General features: G+C 45.3%; 3 protein-coding genes across 4 annotated transcripts in view; 1 reads left to right on the forward strand and 2 right to left on the reverse strand.

Moving 5' to 3' along the window:
• LOC125955746 (uncharacterized) overlaps window positions 1-628 on the reverse strand; it is a 3,055-nt gene extending 2,427 nt beyond the window's left edge. Inside the window, exons 1-3 of the mRNA XM_049686889.1 lie at window positions 522-628; window positions 285-459; window positions 1-212 (exon numbers count right to left, since the gene is read on the reverse strand). The exon at window positions 1-212 is cut by the window's left edge and continues 1,598 nt beyond it. Of these exons, the coding sequence (XP_049542846.1) occupies window positions 1-212; window positions 285-459; window positions 522-628 (494 nt within the window). The remainder of the gene's footprint in view (window positions 213-284; window positions 460-521) is intronic.
• A 1,541-nt stretch (window positions 629-2,169) lies between these two features.
• LOC125958174 (troponin C, isoallergen Bla g 6.0101-like) lies at window positions 2,170-3,765 on the forward strand. The gene is made up of 6 exons (XM_049691339.1): window positions 2,170-2,325; window positions 2,397-2,578; window positions 2,691-2,775; window positions 2,859-2,990; window positions 3,072-3,177; window positions 3,621-3,765. Exons 1-5 carry the CDS (start codon window positions 2,289-2,291, stop codon window positions 3,098-3,100), a joined length of 465 nt encoding a protein of 154 aa, XP_049547296.1. The 5' UTR covers window positions 2,170-2,288; the 3' UTR covers window positions 3,101-3,177; window positions 3,621-3,765.
• Window positions 3,766-4,157: 392 nt separating this feature from the next.
• LOC125958157 (leucine-rich repeat-containing protein let-4-like) overlaps window positions 4,158-10,000 on the reverse strand; it is a 19,183-nt gene continuing 13,340 nt past the window's right edge. For both annotated transcript variants that reach the window (XM_049691311.1, XM_049691312.1), the window contains one exon: window positions 4,158-9,048. In XM_049691311.1, the coding sequence (XP_049547268.1) occupies window positions 8,750-9,048 (299 nt within the window). In that variant the 3' untranslated portion in view covers window positions 4,158-8,749. The remainder of the gene's footprint in view (window positions 9,049-10,000) is intronic.

A 10,000-nucleotide genomic window follows, 5' to 3' on the forward strand; every position in this document is an offset into this window, starting at 1 on the left:
TCGATGTTGAGTGTTTGGAGAGTTAGCACGGTCATTCCGAACGCCCAACCCATATCGAACGATTCTGGTTCGATCGTATGAATGTACGAGTTGATGAGCTTCAACGAGGTCACCTCAAAGTCCACATCCAACTGCAACCAGTTGCGACGCAGAATATCCTCTGGAGTGCGCAACGAAACCACCTCCAGGCTCAAAATCATACAATCGTTTGCCTGAATATTCAAGAGTGAAGAATGGAGAGTGTTCAATCGAGGAGTTTAATTACCGGGATGCATCCAACCTACCTTGGCCAGCTCATACACTTCGGCCGATAAATTGATTACACTTATTTCTGTGCACTCAATCTGGCATCCTGACACAAGTCGGCACTTTATCGTATCGTCATTCGCTCGAACGAACAACGATTGATTGATTTCAGTGGTCGTTTGAATTGGTGCGACCGTACTGAGTTCACTGTCACTGGAGGGAAAAAGGATACTCTATTTACTCATAAAACCCCCGGGCAACCTTACAATACCTACTCATTCTCCAGGTTTTTGAAAATGTCAGCCAACACAAGGCACATCAGCACCGAGAAGCAAGTCACGCAGAACAACACCACTAGACACCCGTTTCGATTCCACTCCATAGATGGATAGCAACTAACAATAAAAAGCAGATACGAAAACCGAAATCTTGAATCAAACGATGGTTCTAAAATGCACATTCCTGGAGTACCTTGTCCTCGTTGGCCTCTGAAGGCCGCTCTGAGTTTTAGTAATTTTCAATCTGCCCTTCATGACGTCCCTTGTGTGTTTGTGTGTGTGTATGCTCCGTCCCAGGAAGCGGAAAGTCAGCCACACCTGAAGGCCAAATGATCACTGTCACTAGCGATGGTCCCGTTTATGCTCATTAGCCACCGTTAGCCAGTTATCGGAGCCTCCACTCGACCTGACTTGTACGAGGACTCTAATCGAATCGAATCCGGCATACATACAGTGCAATCAACTTAGCAAATAGTTGCTGCTACACCATTCACACCCCCAACTGCCATGATTGCCATTTCCAAGCACACGGCATTTTGATACTGATTCCAACGATATAACGATTGGTGATTCGATAAACAGTTGGCTATCGACCAATTTGTGCCTCTCCCTTCCAGTGGCTTCGACGGAGGAAATTATCATTACACATATAATTTGTTCCCTGCACAGCATAGCACCAGCCAGAACCTAGGCACGGTCTGTGTAATTGTAAGTCGGCCTATGCCTGCGGGGAAAAGTGATGAAAACTTTTCCAATCCATGTTATCAGCGTGTGTATTGGGTTTGGTGTCTGGTGTCGTTGTGATGTGGCTGAAACGAGCAGGTAACGTGCGTAATTTTAGTTATCTAATTAGATAAAGCTTACAAACGCATCGTAATTTCATTCCGATAACAATAAAGATCAATAAACACACCAATTGCGACGCGAACGAACGCGAATCGTAGAACCGTTTTGAACCGTAGAACGGTTTTGAACGAAATCATAAAAATGAAAGCACAATAACGCCTGCCAGCGAGCAAGCAAGCAATACTGCAATCTTATTTTAGGCGCAGCTGAGAGACGACTAGAGCTCGAAGCCGGTTAGTGTGCCGTGTGGGAAACGGAAGAAAAAAATAAAAAATGTTCGCTAAGCTATTCAAGTAGGACAAACTAATCCCCTTGAATTGATATTTAATGGGATTTTAGCATACTAGAAAAATAACAACCCGTTATGAATGGATTGCCTTTGATTTTTTATATGTTGAAAAGCATCGTTTAATTGCCAGGCGATTAACATATTTCTCGAAGATCAAATGGAATGACTAATGCCCCTTTTACGTTATGCGAGGAATGTGTGCGGTTCAAAGATCAATCAATGCGACACGCATTCCACCCCACAATGCAGTCAACAGGTGCCTTCCTTGTTCGTAGTCAACAAACTGTCTGGCTATTGTGAACGCCGCTCGATGATGTATGCAACGGAGCTAGCACGTGCCTTGCAAAAGCCGATCGATTGATCGCTCGATAGCTCGATGGCTCTGTACGTTTGGTGACCGAAAATAGCACAATTGTGATTGTGATCGCAACCCACTTCGAAACCGCAATCGATTGTAAATCGATGGGTGTCAGGCAAGGGACCGCAGGTGGTTGCGATGTTTACAAAAAGGACTCACCAGACCACCGGTGGCGGTTAGTTGTCGTACAGCAGCAGCAAGCGAGAGAGACTTACTGCTTTGAGTTTATTTTATTCCGCAAGTCGCAAGCTTTATCACACTTTCTATCACAATGCAGAAGGCAGAGCTGAGCAAGGATCAGATGAGGGGTATGCATAAAGGAGCGGCATGATGCTTAGTGTCAGTACCACCCAACGTTTTCATGTTTCCCATTCTGCAGTCCTGAAGGAAGCCTTCGTTGCCTTTGATATCGAAAAGAAGGGCAGCATCTCGCTGGAGATCGTCGGTGAGATCCTCGAGCTGCTTGGCTACGCCCTATCGGAAGAAGAACTTCAGGAAGTCATCGAAGAGTACGATGTCGACGAATCGGGATTGATAGAGTTTGATGAGTTTATTGAGCTGGTAATTTGATTTAATGAACATAATTAATTGAAATTAATTATAATTTATCATCCAAGGAAGCTGTGGCGTCGCGTTTCAACTATTTATTGGCTTATACTATTTATGTTTGCAGGCCTCGAACTATGTTGAACCGGAGGAGGATTACGATGTTCTGCGTGCTGAACTACGTGAAGTGTTCATGCTGTACGACAAGGACGGTAAGTTACTCCGTTCGAAAGCTAATCGAATCGCGAGAACCTTCGCTTCTGAAACGCTCTCCCGCTTTTCGTATCACCAACAGGCAAAGGCTTCATTCCCGTGGACGCGTTCAAAGGAATTTTGCGCGAATTGGACGGTGCGGTCCCGGAAACCGAGCTGGACGACATCGTGGATGAGATTGATGCCGACGGATCGGGAACGGTTGACTTTGAGGGTAAATATTTGAATTAATCTACCTACGGGAGAACTTTGTCCACGTCGACTAATGCCTTGTCTTGTTCTCTTCCGTCAACAGAGTTTATGGAGGTTATGACAGGTGAATAGGACCTCTATCATACTACTTCGCACCTCATGTAGGGTAGGATCCGTTGGCTGCATCCGTGGACGGATACGGAAAAGTGGTAATTATGGTGGCCAGAGATCTGGATCTGAATTTGTCCTGCGTCTCGACCGTACTGTCGTCTCTATGTGGCGTACTGTCCTGTGCCCTGTGTGTTTCTGTGGCTCAGTGTTGTCACTGTCCCGTCCTGTCACAATGTGTTTGTCCTGTGAAGTACTTTTCCGTAGCGTCTCTTGTCCGTGTCGTTCCCACTCCCGGGTGTCCCGGGTTGCAAGCGTACAGATGCAGTGAGCGTCGGCTTGTGTCAACGTTTAGTCTTTCGTCCTGTCTATTGTCGGTGCGTCGTTCCTTGTGGCCAAGTGTTGCAGTGGTCTTGCAGTCTTGTACGACCACGCTCATTGTGTCAGGTGACTGTTGCTTGTCTATGCTTATGAGTTCGCTGGAACAGCGCTAGCCCTTTGGATCATTGCATTTTTGGTTTTTCCTTTCATCCTTTGGCCTCAGGCGCTTCTACCAACCTTGGCACGGCTCCTGGCGAATCCCTCCTCCTTCGCAGAAAGACAATCACAGAGTATACAAAGCATCAGTTGGCAAATGGCACGGCAATGATACGGTGTAGCTTGTCATTTGAGCATAATCATCCATCATGATGGGGGTCCGTCCCCACGTCAGGACTCATGCGCACATAACTCTGAAACCTGGAATCACTATAATTTCCCCTCATCTAATGAACTGTTTCCGCAGGCCCCCGCGACGAATGATGTGGATGTCGACGCGCTCTCAAACCATACAAACACACACACATCACACAAAATACAAAAAGACACCACAGAATACATACACTATACACTCATACATGCACACATACACACAAGACATTTGCGCCGTTCTTTGTTAGAGCCAAAGATTAGAAGCAAACATATTGTTTAATGCGCATCACCATTCCGAAATGTAAGGAGTACTTCAGCGATTGATAAGATTGAGAATAAAGTGAAAGAATGAAAGCTGGAAATAATGATAAAAACAACACGCTCCTCTTTGGCTTCCGAATCAACTCGGGAAAAATCTCTTTATTTTAGCATCTCATTGGTAATTCTCGGCGACGCCACCAGCATTACATGACCATTTTCTTTGAGTTCTTTTCCTCTACCCTCTCTTTCTCATACACACACACAGGTCGCCGGGTTGTCTGGCAACCTAATGTTCTCACGATCCTTCGGTTAGTCTGTCTGTCTGTTCTACCCTTTTTCATTCCGCAAGAGCAGATTATCACTTTACCATATTTTCAAGGACTCCTCGATGTTGTTATAGCCTTCCGCATATCTGAATACAAATATAACTTCATTTTCATCACCCTCGCTCGCTTGCCGGCGAAGGGGTGGTCGGTCGCGGCATTAGCAGGAGCAGCAGTCCTGGCGGAACAACAGAGAACCCGGATCAGGGATCTAACTGTTACCGGTTCCTCGGTTTTCCCTTCTCCTTCTGGTTTCGCTATTGCTGTTCTATGTTTGGTTGGGCGATTAGGAGCGTCTATGCTATGGATTTGTCTACTCTGTTATCTTATCTTCTGCTATGGTTGCTGTCGCCATTGTTGCTTTCACTTCGAAGGACGTTCCATTCAGCTGTTTCTCTAATCGACTACGACGAAGAGAGGCTTGGTTTGGATCAGTTTTCTAGTGCTACGCTAACGTTATGCTAGTGTTGTGTTTAGCTGTCGCTACATACATCCTTTTCTGCCCTGTAGATGCTTAATAGTTGCAGTTTTTGAGACTCTAGTTTTACGGGTTGCGGTTTCCTGTAAGCCATTTGTTTGAGTTTTGTTTTGTTTTGTTTTTGCTGCTTGAACTTCAATGCTTTGAAACAACTTTAAGAGCTTTCGTAACAACAAGCCTTTCGGAAATAAACCAACAGCTAGAATCGTAACATCCCATGCCTTTTACCATCTCATATTGTTTGTGTTTTTCTCTGCGTGTGTGTGTGCATAATGATTTTGCTTAAATTTACAATTAAGAGTAATTCCTTGCGTAAGGACATAGTGATGATGAATCCGGATAAGAAGAACATTCGTGAATGACACAGTGAATTACGTTTTCTTTAGCAGGCGCCATGTTGCGACGCAACGAATACATCAACACACATCTGATTCAAAAATCCCATGGAGAGCAAAAAGTTTGATGCTGAGTGATGCAAAAGTGCTATCCGGACTCCCCCTTTTCGCCTCAGTGTTCATTCTCCTCTGTTTCCTATCTCTTACTCGGCTGGATGGAAAGATGATGCGGGAGCGAGAAACGTACAGTGAGGGTGAAAACACCACACCGCACTCGACCTTTTGAGCGTTTGTTTTTATCCTCCATCTCGGTACCGGTGTGTCACCATGCTCCAGTAAAGAGCAGCAAAAACCAATAATATACCGTAGGTGAGTCTGGAAAACGGAAGCAACACTCAGAAGCCTTTAAACAACGATTCCTGGATTTCACCGGGAAAAGGTTTTTCGCAACAAGAGGTTGAAAGTTGCGGGAATGTTGCGGGAACAACCAGACAGCAAGGATGGTGATGGTATGTTCAGTTAAACATATTATTTAAATCCACGAAAGAGCACACTAAAGCTCATCCCGTTAGCGTGTATTTGTGTGTTTGCTGTCCGTGTGAGACGTCTGCGCAAGATGTATACGAATGTGGTATTAATGTAAATTTGGATCTTCATCCTTCATCCCCGGTCCTGCTTCGTAGGAGCAACGTTACGCTTACAAGCTATGTATAAGGATAATGTTTCCTAATTCCCGCCTGCGCTCTGTCCCGGCTGAGCAGCGCTTCCGCTGATATAACCTCTCGTCTAGTAGCCAGTACGGTCCTGCTGCTAAGCTCAACTTTGAAAGTGTAGTGGATCCTATGGTCTCATCTGTCAGCTGTTGCCGAGCGAAGAAGAGGTTAAAGTTCAGCAGGGAGCATGATACTGTCCCATATCGTTATTGCGCGGAGTTCGGTTGTACTAAGGTTTTGCTTGCAAGAAAGGGATGAAGAAGACATTCAAGGCGTGCCTGGTTTCGCTTCGAACAACGATTGTTTGCGCTTAGGAGTTCAGTGGCTGTCATACTAGCTGCCATAGTTTGGATTGACATCGAGCATTTCAGGGACACGAGTACTAGCACCATCATCTCCTCACTGCTTTCCTTTCTTTGTTTTTGCATTTTGCGGCTGCATTGCACTGCTCAGTTCTAGAGTTTTAAATATGTGCTGCCTCACCAAGTGGATCGCAACAGCGGAAGTAAACTCTGAACCGTGTAAACGCTAGGGTAGGGTACATTTGGACTGTCGAGTTCTGCTGGGCCTTGTAGTGTAGGGTAGCATGGTTCGATTTACAAACAACAATATCATATGATCATTCTTTAGTGATCACTGGTATGTAAAAGACCAAACTGGGCAATCAAAAGTCACTACAAATAGATCGAGAATAGAGTTACATGCTAATGATTTTTCCTTATCACCTAATGATATGTTTTGGATACAATTTGACGTTCAAATTAATTTGCAGCGATCGCAAAATCACCGCCAAGCCAATTGTGGGTTCAAATAGTGATACAATGCAGGGTTTTTGATCTTTAATAGGACCTACCGACGTGGTGATTAGTGTACGACCTTTGCCCAAGAATCCCAAGAAATGTAATGACACCGTTGCAGGGTGTATGCAATCTGATATGTTGTTATCGGAGTTGATTGGATCCGGCAGCCGAAACCATGTGGTGATATGTTTCACGACGTTTCGTCAAGTGATACTTTTCGAAACGCTACCGAAGCTGTGTTGCTCGGTTCGGGAGCCAGCCGGCAGGGGCTGGCATGATATGTTTGCTTTCGCCCGGGGATCGGGATGATACCATTGGATGAAACCGTCGGTTTCGAGTGTTCTGAACTCTGAAGCCTCTGGCTAACCAACTACGGGCTACGAGGGTGTATAAGTGTATCAAAATGTAGTTTCATGATTGTTCATTCTTCAGGGGGTACCTCAGGAGCCAGTGCCACTCACAGGATGTTGATGTTGCATATCCGTGGCAGCAGCCTGGCCTGGACTCTACAAAACATGCACACAAGAAGACATATTCTCTTACATCTAACCGGTATCTAATGTATTTTTTAATGCTCTTGTTTACTTGCTTGATATGTTTTCGAATTTTTGCTCTATATATTGATTTGCTCTTAAATAGACATCTAGTAGAGTTTTGTGTGCTTTAAACACGCTTTTCTTCATAGGGTATAACATTATGCATTTGATATGTTTGTAGTGGGTTTTTCATGCTCCTTTTTCTTCTCTTCTTCTTTGCTGAATATGGAATCTTTAATACTTCAAACGAAGTGCAATATCTTTCGCTATAGTTGCGAGTATACATGTTTACTAACTGGATTTCCGTGAGTGGTGTATATAGAAATATATAGCTTTGAGATATTCAAACGCATATGCATGCCCAAGCTCAGCTCTGTGCATTCAAGGTGATATGTTTGATTTACTTTTCAGCATCATTTAAACCTTACACTTGTAAATAGCTCTATATGTAGTGTGCTCTTGAAACATGACACTGAGAAGCAATGCATGGTAAATATGCTTTTAAATACGTCCGTCAATCTTTGCGCGACCTCTTGACAGTTTTGCGGTGGATATGTTTCGATTACCTTAGAAACAATGCACTCATCGAAACTTAGGAACAAACGGAAATTTCGAATTTAATTTAATTTTGATAAAGAACCGCGGATAGCCCATTCCGTGCGTGTCCGAAACGAAGCGCTTTGCACCTGACATTTTACAAAGATCTTCCTTTCGTGAATGCTGGACAGAAGGGCCATCTGCCACGGTCTGGAATACGATTGAGTCATGGAGCGAAGGATATCGCGTGTGCATCTCTTGATTTGCTCATCACGAGATGATTAGATATTACGTATAGAGAACATCGAGAAAGAAATTTGCTTACACCCTATCTACGATTTTAGTGAAGTTGAAAAGCAAAAATATCATGTTTGATGGAGGAAACCAAATGCTAGAGACGAAGACCATCCGAAAGGACCGAATAGCACGGTCGATGGTCAGTGTGAAGCTACAAGCAAATAGGCGAGCCTATGATCGCGCTAAAAAGGTTTCGTAAACTAATCTACACACGCCACGCCGATAGCACGCTCGCCATCGGCCGTCCGTCCGGTTAGCAGCTTTTCCGGCAAACGTGCAGGTGCTAGTTTACTTCATTGAAAGACGCTTTGGTAATGTGATGGACAGGGGTATGAAGTCCTGTTCGCGCTCGATTCTTCGCTTCGTTCGACGGAGACAACGATCACCGGTAACGAGTTCACCCGTTCTCCGGGCCGGCATTACGTTCGAGTGTTCCGAAAGGTCCGCCAACGGTCTCTCCAGTTACCAGTTTGGGCGCGATCGTACAGATCCGTGTCGATCCGTGCTGATCCGCCAAACCTTACCTTATGACCGATATTAGAATATGTAAAGCAAGTGTGGAAAATTAAAGTGACATTTGTATTTTCCGTTCCTCGATCGCTGCCGATCGCTTTCCGTTCTGCATTCGTGTGCTGAGACATTTTTCCTTCCTTTCCTCGATCTCCTTCTTCGCCAAGCCTACTCACCGCGCGCTAGCATGCATCTAGCGCAGACGGCCACAGCCAACCATTGCAGTGCCGGTGACGAGCGCTGCAACCATAGTCACGGCCAGCTGACCACCGCTAGCGGCAGCACCGCTACCACTCAGCGACGACGTGTGGTACTTTTTGCCGACGCAGCTCATACGCTCCAGCGGCATGTTCTGGACGTAGTACTCCCGATGTTCGTTGGGCATCGTGCACATGGGGCGCTTCTTCTGCGTCATCTCATCGTCCCGGTTCTTCAGTTCGCGCAGCAAATTCGGAAACCAGACCAGCTCACACGAGCAGACGAGTGGATTATCTGTAACGGAAGTGTAGTGAAGGGGTTTTCGGATCATTTATTGCACCAGAAAAGTGGTTTCGATAATGTTTAAAAGCACGAGAACACGAACACATTTCCGGGGGTATTTCCTATGAATAAAAAGCAATGGCCATGGATATTCGCTTCTTTGTTTGGTAAAATATGAAGATTAATGGAAAACATTGAGTCATAAAAAAGGCTATTGCCCTGTGCGTTTTGGGTTCGTCAATAAAAACCGAAAAAAGCTCAATTTATGTGCCGTGGCCATCAACGACGGGCGTCTAGGCTTTTCGCTTTCCGCCCCATTCCCCACGAGACTAATCAAGTTTCTATTTCGTCCTTGGGAGTATAGTAGACGCCATAAAATACACAAGCCACACAGTATGCCCACCGTGCGCCATCGAACGGGGAGTCATTTTGAAGCCAATGCTACGAACCATAAACATCTTCGCGAACCAGCGCGTGGTGCACGCGAAGCGACAGTTCGGCCGCGCGTTGTGCAGAGATATTTTACGGCAAAATTTAACGAACCGCTTGAAGTCGATATTCTCAACTCGATTGAATTGTACTCACAGGATTGGGTCCGTCCGGGTCCGGGAGTGTTTGTGAGTTGAATTCAAACCTCCTCTTCTCTTTTTTCTGTTTTTTTTGTCAACTTTCGTGGGCTTTTGCTGTTGATTGAGTGCTAAGTGGACGTCGATAATTCCTATCGATCCACGGTTGGTTCCTCGAGGGACGCAGACCCACCGCTGCTGGGCTAATGTACACTTTATGGTTGGTCCCGTTTCGAGTTCTCGACCCCCTCGAGGAAAACGAACCGCGTGCCGATGGTTATTGGAAACCCTCTAGCGTCACTACATCACGCACTCCAATATGTTTCCATTTGTTGAAACCCAACCAAGTAACACGGCCGGAAATCAAATCGCTCCAAGACAAATTAAGACCAATGGCA

Source organism: Anopheles darlingi, chromosome 3 (assembly GCF_943734745.1).
Source record: "Anopheles darlingi chromosome 3, idAnoDarlMG_H_01, whole genome shotgun sequence".
NCBI classification, from domain to species: Eukaryota; Metazoa; Arthropoda; class Insecta; order Diptera; family Culicidae; genus Anopheles; species Anopheles darlingi.

Excerpts from the sequence above, each read along its gene's own strand:
- LOC125958174 (XM_049691339.1), top strand. The coding sequence starts at position 2,289 with ATGCAGAAGGCAGAGCTGAGCAAGGATCAGATGAGGG. Across the intron at positions 2,326-2,396 it reads GAGCAAGGATCAGATGAGGG|TCCTGAAGGAAGCCTTCGTT; the intron begins GTATGCATAAAG and ends CCCATTCTGCAG. Across the intron at positions 2,579-2,690 it reads TTGATGAGTTTATTGAGCTG|GCCTCGAACTATGTTGAACC; the intron begins GTAATTTGATTT and ends TTATGTTTGCAG.